General features: G+C 51.7%; 1 protein-coding gene across 3 annotated transcripts in view; it reads right to left on the reverse strand.

Annotated features, from left to right (window-relative positions):
• Positions 1-2,248: 2,248 nt before the first annotated feature.
• THAP4 (THAP domain containing 4) overlaps positions 2,249-20,072 on the reverse strand; it is a 42,953-nt gene continuing 25,129 nt past the window's right edge. For all 3 annotated transcript variants that reach the window (XM_078071608.1, XM_036081860.2, XM_078071609.1), the window contains 3 exons: positions 19,840-19,949; positions 18,883-18,986; positions 2,249-2,513 (listed from right to left, as the gene is read on the reverse strand). In XM_078071608.1, the coding sequence (XP_077927734.1) occupies positions 2,394-2,513; positions 18,883-18,986; positions 19,840-19,949 (334 nt within the window). In that variant the 3' untranslated portion in view covers positions 2,249-2,393. The remainder of the gene's footprint in view (positions 2,514-18,882; positions 18,987-19,839; positions 19,950-20,072) is intronic.

The following is a 20,072-nucleotide window of genomic DNA, read 5'->3' on the forward strand; positions in this document are numbered from 1 at the left end:
GGAGGCACAGAGTGAGTCAGGGGCCACCCAGTGGCTGCTGCCAAGAAAGGGGGAGGGGGAGGCAGGCACAGCATCTGCGCCCGGGGCACCCGGCCTCTTGCTTTGCTCAGCGCACCCAGAGATGCCCCTGGGCACACCTAGAACGCAGGGCCACAGGACCCAGTCCCACCCACGTCAGCACTCCTGCCGGGCAGCCTCCTGCTCGCTCCGTGTAGCCCGCCCCCCCAGTCCGTCAGGACCTGAGGGCAAGGGCCCAGGGGAGCCCCCTTGCCCATCACAATACTGTTGACTGCTCTGCATTTTTGGCTCCCCTGTATATTTTCTAAAATAAAAAATACACCAGATCCAGTAACATACAATGGCTATGTGCAAAAAAAGGGGAAAAAAAAGTGCCTGGCTGTTTCAGTCACAGGAGCACATGACTCTTGATCTGGGGGTCATGAGTTCAAGCCCCATGCTGGGCACAGAGATTATTAGATGCATAAGCAAACCTAAAAACAAGGAAATGACCATAGTAGGAAGGCGGCCAGTCTGTGATGCTGACCGAGGGGCTGGCTCAGGAGCAGGTGCCCCACGGCGGCCTCTTCATTTTAGCATCAGCAGTGGTGGCAGGCCGACAGGTGAGGCTCCTGGCGCCAGGACAGAAGCGCTGGGCACGCCTTGGGAACAGCGCATCCGGTGAGAACTTCCCATCCGCAGGGAACAGAGGGGACAGAGGAACCAGATAGACACACCCAGAATCCAGCCCGGGAACCCTTCCGGGATTAGGGACCCGCTCCCCACCGAGTCAACGGCATGGGGGGAGGAGACCAGACAACCGTGCAGGGCGTTTGCGTCTTGTCCTGGGCTCCAAGCCCACCTTGCATGCAGGTCTTGGGGCTGACCTCCCAGACCCCCGGGAGGCCTGCGAGACTCAGGAGGAGGGAAGGAGGACTTCCTCGGCTCTGAGATACTTGCCGGTTCCCTCGGTGCTAAGGTCTGAATGCTTGTTTTCCCCAAACCCGTATACTGAAATCCTAACCAGAGGGGCTTTGCTATCTCCACCTAGATTTTGGAGGGTGAAGTGGCTAGGAGTCTTGGCCTCGACCCAGGCAGAGACCGGCGCCCCACACGGGTGGGGCCACTGCTGTGTGATTTCAGCCACAGAGATCCCAGAGAACGGCATATAACCCACGTGATGTAACTGCATAATCCCATAAGGGGGGCATCCAGGACACCGGCGGCGTGGGCTGCGCCCAGTGAAGCTGTGGAGGCAGGACCTCCGCCCCACGGGCCTGGACGGCGACAGGGAGCCAAAGAGAGTCCTCTGACGCCTTCGGGTTCTGGACGTGCCCAGGAATGTCCACCCAGCCCTGTCCTGCCATGGTGCTTTGGAAGCTCATGGTCTGGTCTCATCTCACAGGTTCCCAGCTAGAGGGGATCCTGCCTCAGGGTGAATCTGTACCCCGAGTCTCCCACACCTGATTTACTCGGCAAGCCAGCAGCAACCTCCCCACCCCTTGGCACTGGGGGCACCAGCCCTGGTCCCTCGTCTGAGCTCCGAGGTCCTGGCAACCCCAGCTGGTAATGTCTTTGGTCCCCCAGCCCCGGGGCTCCCACCGGTCCTCGTCTCCCCAGGCTGGAGCACCACCTCCCTCGCATGTGGCTCCGTGTTCCTGGCATGGCTTGGGATATGGTGGTGTGTGAGGGAGAAGAAAATGGCTCTGCTTCGTTTTTACATGCATACTGAAGCAGTTAGGGGTGAATGCCCAGAATTTGTTTAAAAATATGCCAGCCTAAAGAGGGGAGAACAGGAAAAAAAAAAAAGGGAGAACAGAGGAAGCCGTTGGTGGGAAATAGCAGGGTGACAGGTATGAGGGGTTCAAGCGTGTCTGGGAGACTTCACAGTGAACACACAAATGGAAGCAGTGTTCTGCTCCAGCGTAAGATGGACCTGAGGACGCCGAGCTCATGACCGTCCTCTGGCCTTGGGGATGCCCTTCATCTGTGTGGACGTGGGGCCCGAGACTGTTAGCTTCAAAAACAGTAACGTAACTGTGACCCTTTCTGTCCGTTTGTCGTCAGCTTACTACTTCCTCCAGGAAAACATATAAATATTTTAGGTCTTGCCAAAACTACCAGCAGAAAAAGAAAGGGAAAAAGCATCACTCCTTAATTTTTTAGGGAAACAACTGGAAAACAAGTACTCACCAGCTGATGAAAGGAACGCACAGTCTACACGAGTGATAATATTCAAAATGCTCAGTCATAAAAATAAAGGCCTTTTATTTGGTTTTTCTACGCCGTTACAGGAACCCGTGGCAATACTCTGGAACCCACGAGGCCTGCGGCCACACCCGCACCTGCTGCGAGCGTCTACGGAGAAGCCGAAGGGTCACGACACACACTCGGGGTCACGGGGTCACCTTCTTGTAGGTGATGTGAAGATGCTGAGTCATGGGCTGGGTAGTGGTCGCCATGGAGACTGTCTGTTCAAGTTTGCCTTCAGAATTCAGCCTGAATTTTCGGGTGATCTGAGCAGAACAAAACAAACACCTTAGTTTTACCTTCTAAAGGCGGCCCGCCATGGGCCAAGTGCTCTGTGAGGGCTGCAACACGCCGCCCCCGTTGTCAGAGGCCTGTGGGCCGCACAGTGTCCCCGCCAGTGCGTGACGGACACTCAGCCCACAGCCGCTGCGGGGCGTGCCAAGATCAAGGGGTCCTGACCCCTGGGTCCTTCCTCTGACCCTCGGCTGTCTCCAGAAGACCAACAGGCATGCATGGAACTTGGTCTCGTCTCAGCTCATTTAGAACCCAGCCACTTTTTCCTTTCAGACAAAAGCTGACCTTCCGATGCATTCCTGCTTTACCCCCCTTCCCTTTCATGCTTACAACCTGAACTGACGTCACCCGTGTTCTCGAAAAACTCAGCGCGACCACCTTTGGAACCACTAGTTTATCCCAACGAAGTGTGGCGGCCAATGAGAAAGTCCTATCCTTACTGAGCGTGAAGCAACGTGGAGACCCAAGCAGATGGCCGACATCTCCCCAGTGTTCTGGAACACACCGGGGGCTCCAGAAATGTATGCAACAGGAGTTCTCCTCCACAGCCAACCACTCTGTAACTGACCATCTGGCACAGAAAAACCAGAAAAGCCACATCTCAGAAAGTCCATTTAAAGGCATAAGGGAACCAGCCCAGAAGGCAAGACAAAGGTCCCGGAGAGAAGAGAGTAGAGACGCAGCTGGGAGCAACCGTTCACCTGAGGAATGTGCGTGCGACGAGGGGACAGCAGTGGGGCCAAGAGGCTGGGGAGCCGGGCCAGCGCTCTGATTCCTGGCATACTTTGGAATGTGTGCCCATCGAGGAGGAGAGGCCATGGAAAGACCCCAGACCTTTGGCTGGGGCCCAACAGGCTGCACTCTAGGAGTGAGGGCTGACCAGAAACGGACAGGGAAGACCAGCTTCGAAACAGCCCAGCCGCCAGCAGTCAGGCTCTGTCCTCCTGGACCGATGGCCAGCAGCACGAGGACCGCTCCGTGGTAGCAGAGAGCATCGCACGGAGCCTCACGGCAGCTACAGTTTTCACATGTGGTGCCGAGAAACAGAACAAACCGACCGAGCAAGCGAGGTAAGAGCAGCAGAGGTGCCGGGAGCAGATGCCCCAGGGCGGATGCGCCCACACCAGAGTCACCAGGAAAGGACACGGAGCTTTTCAGCAGAGGCCTGCCGCCACCAGAAAGAATAAAATGGGAATTCCGTAACTGCAAATGCAATCCGCAGAATAGACACCGCCAGAAAACAGTCTGTAGGAAAACCCGGGCTGGAACCGGGAGGAGGACGGACGGAAGCCATGACGGAAGCGAAGAGACACAGTGGAGACCCGAAGTTCTGACATGCGCGCTGGAGATCCCAGGAGATGGGAAGAACGGGACACAAGCCAAACGTGACGGGGTCACAGCCAGCTCTCGGAGGCTGGCTGAACATACAGCAAGTCGCAGATGCAATTACATCCTAGCAAGACGCCGGCTGCTCACCAAGGACCAGCCAGACACCCAGGGACACGTGGGAGGACAGCGTGTCCAGGGACCAACAGGCCACATGGGCTCTGGGCTTCCCCACAGAAGGACGGCAGCCAGAAGACGACGAGACGGCATCTCAAACCCATTAACATAACCACCACCCAAAGCATTCTCGGTGCAGTGAAAATACTACTCAAAAACTAAGGAAAAGGGCGCCTGGGCGGCTCAGACGGTTGAGCGTCTGCCTTCGGCTCAGGTCATGATCCCGGGGTCCTGGGATCGAGCCTCGCATCGGGCTCCCTGCTCGGCGGGAGGCCTGCTTCTGCCTCTCCCTCTGCTGCTCCCCCTGCTTGTGTGCTCTCTCGCTGTCAAATAAGTAAATAAAATCTTTAAAAAAAAAATGAAGGCAAAACGAAGACATTTCTAGACCAAAAAAACTCCGCAGAGGACTTACCAGCAGGAGTCCTCACCGCCTGGAAGAAAGTACCAGAGGAATTCCTCAGGCTTTCAGGGGAGAGGCCCACGGCAGCACGGGGAAGCAGGGACAGATGCGGCGCAGGCGAGCAGGGAGCCCGTGGCTGACCACGGCAGCGACGTGGCCCCAGTGCGCGCCGCTGAAGCGCACGAGTCGGGAACCCGAGGCGGCGGCGGCGCGTGTGAAGGGAGCTGGCCCATGTCCAGCTCATGGACGGGCGCGAAAAACGGCCGAAATCTTAGTGCTGTTTCTGAAAATGCCCCTCCCCCATTCAAAGTCAAAACGCTGGTGTGGCCCATACTATGCCCTTACCTCAGAAATCTAAGTTTTTGTTTTTGAGCGAAGAGCGCCGCCTGTGACAGGTTTTGACGAGGCTCCCGGCTCCTTTTTAGCCAGCGGTACCAAGGAGGGACACTCCTGTTCTCTGGAAAGGTGCTTACCCATGTTTTCAAGTGGGAGAGGAGATTTCCAAGGGTTATCTGCGAGGAAATCTCGGACTCGTGCGAAAATGACATAAAACATCTGTATTTACTCATAAGGAAAAAGTTTCATTTTGTTGCCATTAGGAAAAAGGGTACTGTAAGACCAGGAAAAGTAAAATAAAAAAATAAAACTGATACCCGCCCCCCCACAAAACCCCACGACCGCAGAAGCAGACAGGGCAAGGGAGACACATGGAGTCCGAGACCCGTGTCCCGAGCGCCGCCGCCACGAGGAGCTGCACACGCGGCCCCAGGCTCCGCCCCAGGTGCATGTGGAACCGACACGCCAGCGCTGCAGAGCCCGGGCGCCTGGCATGCCCGCCGTGGTCTGAGAGGGCCTGTCCCAAGGTCCCTGCGGCGGTCTGGAAGCAGTCCGAGCACCAGCTTATGTCAGACGCCCGCGAACGCAGACCGCATCTGTAGTCCGCGGGCATCACCGAAGGACAGCAGGACGAGGTACCCCAAACGAGCCGGTAAGCAGGAAGACAGAAGACTACACAGGGCGGGAAGGGGGAGAGCAGAGCGCCCAGAACCAGACAGACAGGAGGACACTTCGTGGGCCAGGCAAGTATTCCCATGCTATTTTAGCGTCTTTATTTTTTTTAAGGATTTTATTTATTTGACAGAGAGAGAAAGCGAGGGAGGGAACACAAACAGGGGGAGTGGGAGAGGGAGAAGCAGGCTTCCCGCTGAGCAGGGAGCCCGATGCGGGGCTCGATCCCAGGACCCTGGGATCATGACCTGAGCCGAAGGCAGACGCTTAATGACTGAACCACTCAGGTGCCCCTTGATTCTACATTACTTTTTCTGGAATTTCATTTACAGATAAACAAGGCTTTTACCTTTGAATCACTTCCCAGAGGAAACGAAGTGGCGTGGAGACATGCCCCACCTGCACCCACACTTGCCTTTGTCATGGAGACACGGTGGTCTTACGGCGCCCTCGCCTGAGGGCCTGTGACAGACTGTGCTCACAGAGCACAGGCGGGGCAAGGGGGTCAGCTGCGCAGGGGTGTTCGGGTGGGGCGGCCCCGTGGGAGCCAAGGCATCGGGCAAGGCCACTGCTTGTTTCCTCGGAGCCTGATAGGTGCTGAGGCTGACAGTCACCTCATAGACGCATCCAACGCCCGAGCACAACTGGCCTTTTCCAGGCGGCTCTGTCCCTGTGGGCTGCAGGGGCTCCTGGCAACACCGGGTTTCACGGCACAGCGATCTAAGTGTGGGCCCCCCACAGCCCTTCCCTGGGAACCCTGTCACGGCCATCCTGCTCCAGAACAAACATGGTGACAAGCAGCACACGAGGAAGGGACAGGGCACAGGCCCAGGAGTGCACACCACGACTGCCAGGTCCCAGGAGGGGTGGGGAGCTGGGAGAGCAGGGCGAGGGGCCGCCCGGTGCCCACTGCCCCAGGAGCGCACACTCACGGGGCTCCAGGACCACCGCCCCCGCCACAGAGAGGACAGCCACCACAACTAGCAACAGCACTGCCGTGCACGGGCCCTGGAGTCGCCTGTCGGCTTCCTTTGGGTTCGCAGTCCCTCAGAGGACGTTTCCCACGCCATCTTCCTCTTCCAGTGGAAGTCATTAGAAAGATTTAACGGGGACGCAGGCTGCACGTGGCCTCGCTCTGGTTCCCGTGGCCTCTGGCAACAGCTAGCAATCTGGTGAGTTCACTCGTACTCTGTGGTCATCCCGAGTCGGCCACCACAGCGAAAGCATCATCGACCCAAGACCCGTCTGCGCCACAGACGGATCCCCGTGTGAGGAAGAGGGGGTTGGAGGCCACCACCAGCCTGTACAACGTCAAGGGGAGCTCGTTCAGGCTGTCGGGGGTCAGAGGCCACGCGCCCACGCAGCCCAGAGCCCAGCCCCCGCACACAGAGCCGGGTCAGGGGGTCCCGTGGCCTCTGAAGGTTCAGGAAGAGTCCGTGTGAACAAACACAAGTTCTTATCTTAGCCAAGTGTGCTCACTTTCCCGAGACTGCAGCTACCCCACAGAAACAGGACTGTGCAGAGAAGTGCGCTGTGAGAATTTCTCCATGTTTTAATGCTTTCTCAAAGCGTTTTTTTTTTTCTTGTTTCCTTCAGCAGGGAAAAGGTGGAAAAGGAAGCTCAGGAGGAAGATGGCTGTGGCTGTGTTTTAGGCCCTAAAACAAAGACGTCAGGAAGCCACGGTGGCTAATGCGCCCCCCGTGGAGCAGGCGTGGGTGTGGAGGCAGGAAGGGCCCAGCTTGTCGGGCACGGGAATCCCAGTGTGCCGACAGCTTCCAGGCCGTCTTTTTTTTTTTTAAGATTGTATTTATTTATTTGACAGAGAGAGACACAGCGAGAGAGGGAACACAGCAGGGGGAGTGGGAGAGGGAGAAGCAGGCTTCCCGCTGAGCAGGGAGCCCGATGCGGGGCTCGATCCCAGAACCCCGGGATCATGACCTGAGCCGAAGGCAGACGCCTAACGACCGAGCCCCCCAGGCGCCCCTTCACGGCCGTCTTTACAGAAATGATGGCCTGCCGCCCGTCAGCACAACCGGGGATCAGAGCATGTGCATGCTGTCTGCCGCCAACACTCAGGTTCTTCCGCCAACCCCGGCTTTCCTGGGATGGGACCAGCACACAGGCTGTGGGTGTAAAGCTACAACGTGACGCTTGCACACGTGTGTGTACGGCGTCAACACCCCGTCCCCTCACAGTTACCTTGTGTGGAGCGTGAGAGCTTTTAAGATTTACTCTCTGAGCAAATTTTACACGATACAGCATTAACCACAGACGGCGTGCTGTGCGTAATTTCCCCACGACTTGCTCCTCTTACACCCGGACGTCTATGCCCTCTGACCTACAACCTGCCATCCCTCTGCCCCCAGGCAACACCATTCTACTCTGTTTTTTAAAAATCTCACATATAAATGAAGCCATGCAGTATTTCTCTTTCTCTGTCGGACTGGTTTACTTCACTTAATGTAATCCCCTCAGGGATTCACGTTGCAAATGGCAGGATTTAATTTTTTTTAATGGCAGAATAATCCTCCTCGTGTGCGTGTATGTATACGCATACATCCGTGCGGGCACGTGTTTCCGTGTCCTTGAACAGGCGAAGCAGCTCACCCAGGGGCTCCAGGGCCAGAATCTGTTTCACAGCCAGACACACAGCTGTGCCACAACTGTAAGCAGACCCCTCCCTGCCCCTCACGGACGACAAGGAAAGGTCGGTGTGGGAGGAGGGGAGGCAAAGGAGAGGAAACTGGGGGAAAGTGTCATTTTGAGAAAAGGCACAAAGACAGAAAGACGAAAAATTCACTTAATAGCTTAACAGCAAACTGGAGACAGAAGAAAGACTCGGTGAATTTGAGAACAGGTCAATAAAAATGTCCAGATTGGGGGTCCCTGGATGGCTCAGTCAGTGGAGTGTGTGACTCCTGATCTCAGGGTTGTGAGTTCAAGCCCCATCATGGGCGCAGAGATTAAAAATAAAATCTTTAAAATATCTAAAATGACTAATATAGAGAAAAGAGACTGAAGAAGAATGAACAGTCTCAGGGACATGCGGGACAGTATTAAATGGCCTAACATCTGTTTAGTAGCAGTTCTGATGAGAAAAGTTAAGAATGGAACAGAAAATGTTGGAGAAACAATGGCAGAAAATCCCCAAATATGACCCAAAACACCATCTTACAGATCCAAGAATTTCAGGAGACCCACACAGGATAAGTACAAGGAAACCAAACCCAGGAACACCATAGTGAAAGGAAGATGAAGGAAAAAAACCTCAAAAATGACTAGAGAAAGGACCCCTGGGTGGCTCAGTCGGTGAAGCACCTGCCTTCAACTCAGGTCATGATCTCAGGGTCCTGGGGTCGAGCCCTTCATCGGGCTCCCTGCTCCGCGAGAAGCCTGCTTCTCCCTCTCCCTCTGCTGCTCCCCCTGCTTGTGCTCTGTCTCTCAAATAGATGCATGAAATCTTAAAAAAATGACTAGAGAAAAAAGACAAATCACGTGCAGGGCATGAAGAATTTTGGCTGACTTTTCAACAAACACAATTAAGGTCAGAAGGCAATGGAACAAAATAATTACTTTAAAAAACTATGCCTGTTGACCCAGAATTTTATTTATGGTAAACATATCCTTCAAAACTGGGAGTGAAAGAGGATTCCGTGAAGATGGCTGAGTAGGAAGTCCCTGGAATTGGTCTCCCCACTGGACACAACTGCACTAGCCTGTCCAGCAGCCAGGAAACAGGCTGCTGTGCGGGTGTTTCTGGAGCAGCCTGTGGGGGCCAGGGTGGGCAAGGACCCTGTCCTCCAAATACGGAGGACCTGTCATCAGTGGGCAGCAAAGGCCCCGCCCCCTCCAGCTCAACAGACTCACGGGAGATCCGAAGGGCCAGCACCCCCTTACCCCACTTCATTTTAACTTTTTCTGGTTTGGGGACCCAGATTTTAGAGACTAAGACAAACAATGACATATATGGAGAAATTAGAAAGTGAGTGCTCATGCCCAGGGAAAGGCTCAGAAAAGACCCGAGAAGACCTTCAGTTTACATCTCAGGTGGCTCCTGGGCACAGAGACAGCCCACAACAACCAACCAACCAAACAAAAATAAACATAAATAAATGGAAACACATCCAATGTTCATGGTTTAGAAGACTTAATATGGGTAAGATATCACTACTGCCCAAACATGTATAGGATTAATGAAATCCCTATGAAAATCCCAATGGTATGTTCTGTAGAAACAGAAAAACGGATCCTAAGATTCACATGGAATCCCAAGGGACCCAGAATAGGAAAAATAAAAATCCTGAGGAAGAAGAACAAAGCTGAAGGACAGGTACCTCTTGATCTCCAAGCACACGGCACTGGCACAATGAGAGCGATACAGACCGATGGAGCCGAACAGAGAACCCAGAAATGATCCAACTCTCACATGTGTGGTCAGATGATTTTCAACAAAGCTGTCAAGACCACTCAATGGGCAGAGGACAGTGTCTTCAACAAACGTGCCGGGAAAACTGGGCATCCACATGCGGAAGAATAGAGTTGGATGCTTACCTATCACCACACACAAAAACTAACTCAAACACGCTGCAATTCATGAAAATTAAAGACTTTTATGCATCAAAAGATATTATAAGCAGAGTGGAAAAGCAGCTCACAAAAGGAGAGAAAATATTTGGGAACCGCGTATCTGATAAGGGATTCCGAGATAGCGGAGACTCCAGCTGCTGTAACACAAGCAGAAACAGCTAGTGTTGGTGAGGCCGTGGGGAGCTGGGGGCCACGCACAGCTGACGGGGGCACACACTGGTGCAGCCACTTGGGAAACGGTGTGGTGGTGCCCCAAAATTAAATAGAGCTACCCTACGACCCAGCAAGTCCATTTCTGGGTACACCCTCAAAAGGACTGAGAGCAGAGTCTTAAAGAGATGTCTGTACACCCAAGTTAATGGCGGCATTATTCACAGTAGATAAAACACGGGGGCAACTCTGCCGTCCACTGACGGATGGATAAGCAGAACGTCAATACACACATACGACAGACAACCATTCAGCCTTAAAAAGGAGGGAAATTCCACAATATTCTACAACATGGAGGAACACTGAGTGAAATAAGCCAATCACAAAAAGACTAGTGTGGGATTCCACCTACACAAGGTCCCTAGGGTAGTCGGTTCGTAGACACAGAAAGCAGAATGGGGGATCCCAGTGGGTGTGGGAGGAGAGAGGGGGGAGTTATTGCTTAACGGGCACGGGGGCTTCAGTTCTGTAAGATGCAAGGGTTCTGGCGATGGATGGCGGTGACGTCTGCACACCACCTAAGTGTAGCCTCAGGAACCATTAAGATGCTGAAGTCTGTTATCTGTATTTGAACCACAGTTAAATAGTTAGGGACTGAAATAACCCCGAGCGAGCTGCCGACAACAGACCTATACTGCAAAGAAGGCGTGAACGCATGGCTTCCAGATGAAGGCAAACTATGCCCCGGGAGACGTGGGTCTAAGGAAGGTGAAAAGAGCAACACAGAAGAAAAATAAGTGGGTAAGAAAGAGATTGCTTTTACCCCCTCACTGTAATGTCTCTGAAAGTCAGCTCATTATTTAAAGCAAAAGTACTGGGGCGCCCGGGTGGCTCAGTCAGTTAAGTGTCTGACTCTTGGTTTCTGCTCAGGTCGTGATCTCGCGGTTGTGGGATTGGGCCCCGTGTAGTCAGGCTCTGCGCTCAGCGCGGAGTCTGCTTGAGATTCTTTCTCTCCCTCCCCCTCTGCCCCTCCCCATCCGTGCTTGCTTTCTCTCTCTCACAAATAATAAAATGTTTAAAAAAATAAAGCGAAAGTAACAATACTGTAAAGGTTTATGGTATATGTGTATGTACAGTTCTTACACACGTATTTACATATATAGGTTAGTGTAACAGAAACGGTCAGTGGGGTTACAGAGCTGTAAGGTCACGACCCACAAGCAGGACCAGGAAAGTGTCAGCTGTAAAGTAGGGGATTATCCAAGATCAACGTGAAGGGGGAGATGTAACGGTACCACATTGATTATAGACTTTGGCAAGTTTAGGATTTACACTGTTAGCCTCAAAGCAACCATTAAAAGAAACAAGAAAGACACAGATAAGAAGCTAACAGAAGAGGGAGCCTGGGTGGCTCAGTCGGTGAAGCATCTGCCTTCGGCCCAGGTCATGATCCTGGGGTCCTGGGATCGAGTCCTGCGTCGTGCTCCTTGCTCAGCCGGGAACCTGCTTCTCAATCTACCTGCCCCTCCCCCTGCTTGTGCTCTCTCTCTGTCAAATAAATAAATAAGATCTTAAAAAAAAAGAAGCTAACAGAAGAAATATCACTCAGCCATAAAAAAGGAGATCTTGCCATTTGCTACAACATGAGTGGACCTAGAGGGCGCTATGCTAAGGGAAATAAGTCACAGAAAGACAAATACCGCAGGATTTCACTTGTATGTGGAATCTAACACACAAAGCAAGTGCATAATCGCACAAAGAGCAGACTCAGACCCATAAACGCACAGGGGGGAGGGGGTGGAGGGTGGACAGAAGGGGTGAAGGGGCGGGAGGTGCCGCGTGCAGTTACGGAGCGAGTGCGTCCCGGGGATGACAGGCACAGCACAGGGACCGCGGTCAGTGATCCCGCGATGGCGTCGTGTGCTGACCGGGGGGGCCACACGTGCGGCGAGCCCAGCGTAACAGAGTTTATGGAGTTGTCCCATCACTAAGTTGTACACCTGAGACAAATGTAACATTGTGTGTCAACTACACTTCACTAAAAAAAGAAAAAAAAAGCTAACAAAAGAAAGAAAACAATGCTAAAATTACTTAAACCAAGAGAACACAGTAAAGGAAAAAAACAAGAAAGAACAAAAGACAAATCAAGATGGTGGTCTTACAACCAACCATACCAGCAATATTTTTATTAAATGTAAATGGACTAAACATTCCAATTAAAATATGGAGCTTTTTGACTAGACAAAAAAAGCAAGACTACAGGAGATATACTGTGAATATAGAGAGATAAATAAGTAAAACGTAAAAAGGAAGGAAAACAGATGCACCAAATAAACAAGCATTGGACAGCAGCTGTGGTTCTGTTACCATCAGACTTCAAGGTACATACTCCAAGCTACCAAGAGGAACATTTCATAAATATAATACATATCATCACACGTACGCATCTTATGACAGAGCTTCAAAGTCATGAAGCAAAAACAGACAGAACCCAAGAAAGGAACGGAAATAGCCCCGATCATCTTTGGAGATTCTAGCACCTCTCGGTAATCAGACAGAACCAGACCCCCCCACCCCGCCCCCGACCAAAAAAATCAGCAGTATGAAGGAAATCGGAATGACGTTATCAATCGACTTGAACTAAGTCCACTACACCCAACAACTGTCAAATATGTATTTATTTGGAGTGTGCATGAAGTATTCACCAAGTTACATCATATATTGTGGCAGAGTAACTCAGAAAGCATGTGTTCTGGGCCTTACAGAATTGAATTAGAAATCATTAGCAATAGATTATGTAGAAAATCCTCAAATATTTGGAAAGTAAGTAACATACTTCTAAATGACCCAGTTCAAATAAGAAAGTCACCAGGGAAAGTATTTTGAGCTGGAGGTGATAAGAGCACACTCTTTATACCTGCGGGATGCAGCTGAAGCAGGGCTTGGAGCAAAATTCATAGTTTCAAGTGGTGCATCACAAACTAAAAATGGGCTAAATACCAATGACTTAAGTTTCCCATTTAAGAAATCAAAAAAGAGGAAATTAAACTCAGGATAATTAGAATAAAACAAATAACATGATGCAAAAATCCTTCAACTTACATATTTTAGTAATATAAACAGCAATAACTAAAAATGACAAATTATCTGTCATTGGGGTTTATCTGAAGAATGTGGGGTTGGGTCAACATCTGAAACCCTGTTCCTATAACTCACCACATTAAGAGAATGAAGGAGAAAAATCACAGAAGCATCTCAATAGCAGAAGCACCTGTCAGAATTCAACACCCATTTATAATTTTTAATAACTGGCAAACTAAAAATATAAGAAAACAGAATGTGGTAAAGGGCACTGGTAAAAACCCGACAGCGACCATCACACCCAATGGTGAAAGACGGAGTGCTTCCCATGAACAGAGAACAGGGCCTGGCATCTACTCCCACCACCGGTCCCGAACATTACATAGGCTGCCCTTTCCAAAGTCCTAGCACAGAAGAAAGAAATGGCATCGAGACTGGAAAGTAAGAAGTGACACTTTAACAGCAGATGACATGACTGTGTAGAAAACCCCAAAGAATCTATTAAAAAATGAGTAAAATAAAAAAGTGAATTTAAGAAGGTTACATGATATAAAATCAATGTGTAACAGTCAAATGTATTTCTATACGCTAGCAACAAATAATTCAGAAAATTAAGAAATCATTTCTAACAGCATCCAAAAACCACAAAATACCCAGGCATAAATTTTACAAAATACATGCAACACATGTACTGAAAACTACAACACAATTTAGGGTGAGGAAATCCTATATAAATGGAGAGATTTACACGGTATTGGATTAGGAGAGTCAGTTTGCTGAAGATGGTACTTCCCAAATTAATCTCGAAATTCAAGTAATCCTAAAAAAATTCTTCTAGAAGTTGACAAGCTAATTCTAAACTTCATACGAAAATGCAAAGGGTCCTTGGGTACCCAAAACAATTTTGTAAAAAAGAAAAAAAAGTTGGACAACCAATATGATCTGATTTCAAATATCAGTCTAAAGCTACAGTAATCCAGATCGCGTGGCCTCAGTGTACACAGAAACTCAGAGATCACCTGGGTGTAAGACAGTCCAAAATGGACCCACGCCAAGTGCACCTCACTGCGGGACGAGGGAATAACGGCAGTCTTTTCAACAAACGGTGCTGGAACAATGGGGTATCTATCCGGGGGGAAAAAATAAAAGAATCTTGACGCCTACCTCATACCATACAAAAACACAAATTCCAAAATTATAGACCCTAAAGCAAAAAGGAAAACCGTAACAATTATTGGAGAAAATGCAGGTTTTCTCTGCAGCCTGGGTTAGGCAAAAGAATTTAAGACAGGGCACAAAAAGCAGAGCATAAAAGAAAGCGCTGGTAAGCGAACATGAAAAGTCAAACATTTTGTCATAAGCTGGGAGCACATGTACCTGATGAAGGACCCGTACTTGGAACATGTAACTCTCAGAACTCAACCCGCTGGAGAGAGGGGCCCAGGATCTGAATGCTTCCTTCACAAAACAAGAAATAACTGGCAAATAAGCACCACGGAAGGAGGACCAACATCATCAGTCATCTGGGAAATGTATTTTTTTTTTAAAGATTTTATTTATTTATTTGGCAGAGAGAGAGAGAGACACAGCGAGAGAGGGAACACAAGCAGGGGGAGTGGGAGAGGGAGAAGCAGGCTTCCCAATGAGCAGGGAGCCCGATGCGGGGCTCGATCCAGGACCCCGGGATCATGACCTGAGCCGAAGGCAGACGCTTAACGACTGAGCCCCCAGGCGCCCCTGGGAAATGTATTTAACCGCATGAAACACCCCTGTGCAGCCACCAGGACGGCGGACACTCAAGGACCAATGTGGCTGGGGGGGGGGCGGTGGGGGTGGAGCGGCACAAGACCCAGCCTGGTGGTTCCGGCTCGCTCACCTGGCCCTCCCCACGGGACTCAGCAGTCCCAGTCCTAGGTCCTCACCCAAGAGACGGGAAGACACACGTCCACACACATGCTCACAGCAGCTTTATTCCCAACAGCCCAGCACTGGAAACAAGCCAATCGGTGTCTGTCAACAGAGGGGAGACAGACGGAGCTGTGACATATTTGCCCAATGGAACACTACTCAGCAATCAAAAATACCCAAACTACCGCTAAATGCAACAGCATGGATGAATCTCACAAATGTTACCTTGAATGAAAGGAGCAAACACTGTACGGCCCCATTTACAGGGAATCCTACAAGATGCAAGTCTAGTGGAGCGACAGAGATCTGGCCCTGGCTGTGGGGGGCTGGGGGCTGGTAGGGACAGCACAAGGCTCTTTCTGGGGTGAGGGGCTGTTCTCGTCCTGACCGGGGCATAGTCCAAGGGTGTCCACCTGAACTGGATGCACTAACTGTATGTAAATTACACCTCCAGGCAGCTAATTTTTTTTAAGTAAAAAAAAAAAAATTCTAGTAAGCCACGGTAATTAGCGGGAACTGGCAGGGGTGGGGGGAAGCGGGAACTGGTGGGGGGCGGGGAGGGCTCTGCCACCAGGGGCCGGGGCAGCCGGCATTCAACTGCACAAAACTCAAATCTGGGTGAATTAATGACCTGAAGGGGAGATTTTAGGTCAAGCTGTAATGCTTCCAGGAAAAAAAATACAGAATATATATTTTTTGACCTGTTTTCAGGGAAGCCTGCTTAAGTAAGAAATTCTAAAACCAATCCAGAAAGGAGAGCCTGGGAAACGGAACCACATAAAATCAAGAACTTCTGTTTCTCAGAAGCAGAAGAGGGGAGCAAAGATACAAACTGGAAGGGATATTGGCCACACCAGTAGCTGGGGAGGAGCTTACATCCAACTCAGAGAAGAACGAGTGTCAGGAAGGACAGCAGACACAGTGGAAGTGGTCAGAGGACCTGGACAGGACTCCACCAGAGGAGGGCCAAGCAGGACAGGACGGGACGCTGGCCATCAGAGCAGCTCTGGCCGCAGGAGTCAGCCGCTCAGGAGGCAGCGAGCATTAATGGAGGGAGTTTCTGGAAGGCAGCGGCCTCTCTGATCCTCAGCATCAAATGCGGGCACAGGCCTGGACCTGTCCTGTCTCAGGGCTGCTGTAGGGCACCACCCTGTGGGCTGTGTGGGGTCCTCAGTGACCGAGCACCGACAGCAGGGCAACAGAGAAGGGGTGAGGTCAGGCTTCAACAACAGATAAGCAAGGACCCCTCCCAACACCTGCCGCTCCCGGGCATCTGCAGAAGCCAGGCATTCTGCCCACCAGCTGCTGGGAGGACAGACAGATGCTTCCAGCCCCAGCCTCCCTCCCTACCAGGTTCTGTGCATGTTGACCCAGCAGGAAGGCCAACCCAGTCGCACCCAGCCAGCCGTGGTCAGCATGTCACCCTGAAGAGCTGAGCCCTCCTCTGGCCCCACCCCATGGGGGTGCCTCCCCTCACTGTGCCCTCAGCGGCTTCCCCTCACCTCCTCTCTCCTTTTACAGAGAGGGATTCTTGTGTTTAATTAATAAAGCCCAAACTTAGTTCTCTAGCAAAAATAAACAAACAAAATCCACCCCTCCAAATCCCTGATAAAGTCAAGTATGAGCAAGAAAAAGAGAAAACAGACATATGCAAAAGATCAGAAATATAAAGGGGACACAGAATGGCAGATGCAGAGAAAGCAGTGAGTGTTACTTCTTCCTCAAACTCTGAAAATCTAGATGAAAGAGCACGGGTCCTGGGAACCTTGACCTTGCAAATGCAGGGAGGTCGGAGGGCCAGGTAAGCAGGGAGGAGAGCAAGGGCACTCCCCCCACTGGGCCCAGATGCTTTCCTGAGGACATCTAGGAGGACCAGGCAACGTTGATGGGGCTCCCTCCTTGTCAGGGAACAGACACAGCTAAAAAGTGCCCAGCTCACTCTATGAATAACTCTGGTACCAAAATCAGGACAAGTAGGAGTTATCTTCAAAAAGCAAACACGCCTCAACACTTAGAAGTTATTAATACAATTCACTGCATCAACAGCTTCAAGTGGAAAAAACAGAATCCTCCCAAAAGAGGCTGCAAAAGCATTTAATGGAACTCAAAACCCATTCCTGAATATAATTCTTACCACAGTAGAAATAGGACATGCTTACCCGACACATAAAATCAAGAACCTCTGTTTCTGAGAAGCAGAAGAGGGGGGCAAAGATACAAACTGGTAGCCTCGGGCGAGCACCTTGCGGGGTAAGCGCTCTATCCGGGCTGCGCCCGAGAGCCAGCTGTCGGACGGGACGTCCCGTTCAGCAGAGCAGCACAGAGCCAGAGCCCCCCCCAACACACCCAGGAGACGGAAGGGCAGCCAGGTGCCAGACACACCCTCGGAAACCAGAAAGCGCCACAGCGCCACGCAGCCACGCAACGTCCAAGGCCTGCATAATTAACATCATACAGGAATTAACCGGGTACCCACTGAAGTACCCCAAACTAGACCACCACGCTGCTGTCCACTGCTACCAACCCGAACTCCTCTTGTCCTCAAATTAACCCATGTGTTTATGTGATCCTGGCGTAAACGGTGTGGACCTGGACAAACTCACCGGACGGTCCGCCCAGAAGAGGGAATGCAGAAGAATTAACCAAGAAAATGTAGAGTAAAGAATATCGGGAACTTTCCCCAGATACTAAGATAGGACATAGAGCTATGGTAACCTCAGTTATTACATGACTTTTAATTACTGTCGGTAAAGAAGTAGACAAAAGGAACAGACCCTCCTCCCCTACTTATGGGGATGGGCTTAAGACAGGCATGACATCTCAAATCTGGGGGCTGCTGGTCACCCGTCTGTACACGGCATCATGTGAAAACCAATCTGGGAGGGACTAAGGTCTAAGTGTGAAAGGGAAAGCTACAGGAGTGCAGGGAAACAAAAGACTAATTTCATCATGTGAGTAGAAACGCCTTCCAGAGCTAGAATCCAAATCCAGACCCCATAAAGGAAAAGACCCCCAGAGAGAACCACAGAAAAGCTCGCAATCTGTTGAGTAGAACACATCATAAACCACACTCACATATACCACCAAATGGGGAAACATCTGCCGCACAAACAGCCATGGTACATAGAAAGCTCCGGTAAACCAGTCAGATGGCAGTCCACAGAAACACAGGCAATGACTCTGAACACCAACCATGCAGAGCAAGAAACACAAACGGCCCACAAGTGTGGGAAATGCTCCCTTGCATCCATTCAATTTCAAACACAAATGAGCCACCATCTTTTACGGATCAGATTCAAAAGACCAGTGAGTCTGGAACACGCCGTGTAGACGACGGTGCAGAGAAGCAGGTAGGTCCCTGCAGAGCTGGAGGGGACAGTCGTCAAGAAAAGCAATGCAAAATGTACCTGTCCTCTGATCCAGCAACTCAAATGGGAGAAATCTCCCCAACAGATAATGGACTCATTTGGCAAAGTGGACAGCCCAAACGTAAAAGGATGTTTGTGACTGAAAAACCGCAGTCGACCTGAGAACCCCTAAGTGCCCACCTGCCAGGGACCGGATTCCGCTGTGGCACACCCCCACCTCAGCATGTGTGGGGAGCGACCACATGACGGTGCAGACAGGCCAAGGGGTGATCTGTGGCCCCTCTGAGGACTGCAAGTGCGTAGTGGAAGGAGGGAAGGCTGCAGGGGCAGACTCACCTGCTCCACGTGAGGCTCCTTGGCGAAGGAGATCCTGGCGATGGAGTGGGACGTGATGCTCAGCTCCTGCCCGTTCACCTCGCCCTCTTCCACCTCCACGAGGCCTGCAGGGGGCCGCCAGTCCTCAGCAGCCTGCCCACGGCCTGCTGGTGCCACTGCTCCTACCACCACCTTCCGCACCCAGCGCTTCAACAGGCCTGAACTCGGAAGCCAGAGCCTCCCAGGCACCAAGGGGGAAAGACTCGCAAGTCCTCTTATAGGCAGGGCAGGGGGTCTATGGAGGGTCACCCTGTCGGGGGGGGAGGGGGAGAGGGAGGAGGTGCCCTGACCCCAGCCCTGCCCCATCAAACAGGACAGGGAGCCTCCCCCCAGCCCCAGCTGCTGGCTGCCCCCCGACTTCTAGCTCACCAATGCCTTGGGCAGGCCCACTCCAGGATGGGCTAGTTTCTGACTGTCCACCAGCTTCTAGGACGTGAGACTCACTCGAGCCAGGGAGCAAGGTAAAGGTGAAGCAGGTGTGTTTTTGAGTCATTTCTAATTAATGAGTCTGGTTAACTATCTTAGGGTGGCCTCCCACTGGGGACAGAGTGGATTTCCGGACAGCTTCTGGCTGCACAGCGAGCCTCCCATTCTCGTGCACACATTCCACACCTGTGCGCTGCGGCAGACAGAGGCTCTGTCGTGAGCTGTTGCTGGGAGAACTCGGGAGAAAAGGGAATCAGCCCCTCTCACCAGCTCCCTCCTGCCAGCCCTGCTGAATCCGTCCAAAGGCCTGACGCTTTCCACCCTGACAAGCACTCAGTCCCTCCCCACAAATGTGCCCACGAGCACGGACACCCCCAAAGGTCACTCTGAAAGCAGGAGGCAGATGCCGCCTCCCCGGCTGGCCAGCCCTCTGCTGGCATGCATGGTGCGTGGGCAGGGGCAGGCCAGGGACGGCCGCCAAGCGGGGGGTACCTGTGTTCTGGGCGCTGACGAAGGCCACCTTGTTGGTGTCGGGCTTGAGGCGGATGAAGCCACACTCCCTGTGCATGGGTTTGCGTGTGTCCGGGTGGAAGGCGTTGAACCTAGTGGGAAGCAGGAGACGTGAAGCCCCAGGGATCAGATGCCCCCCTAGAGCGTGCCGGACTTTGTGGATACATTTTTCTCACTCTATAAAGCACCCCACCCACCGAATATAAATAATGCAG

Source organism: Halichoerus grypus, chromosome 4 (assembly GCF_964656455.1).
Source record: "Halichoerus grypus chromosome 4, mHalGry1.hap1.1, whole genome shotgun sequence".
Classification (NCBI taxonomy): Eukaryota; Metazoa; Chordata; class Mammalia; order Carnivora; family Phocidae; genus Halichoerus; species Halichoerus grypus.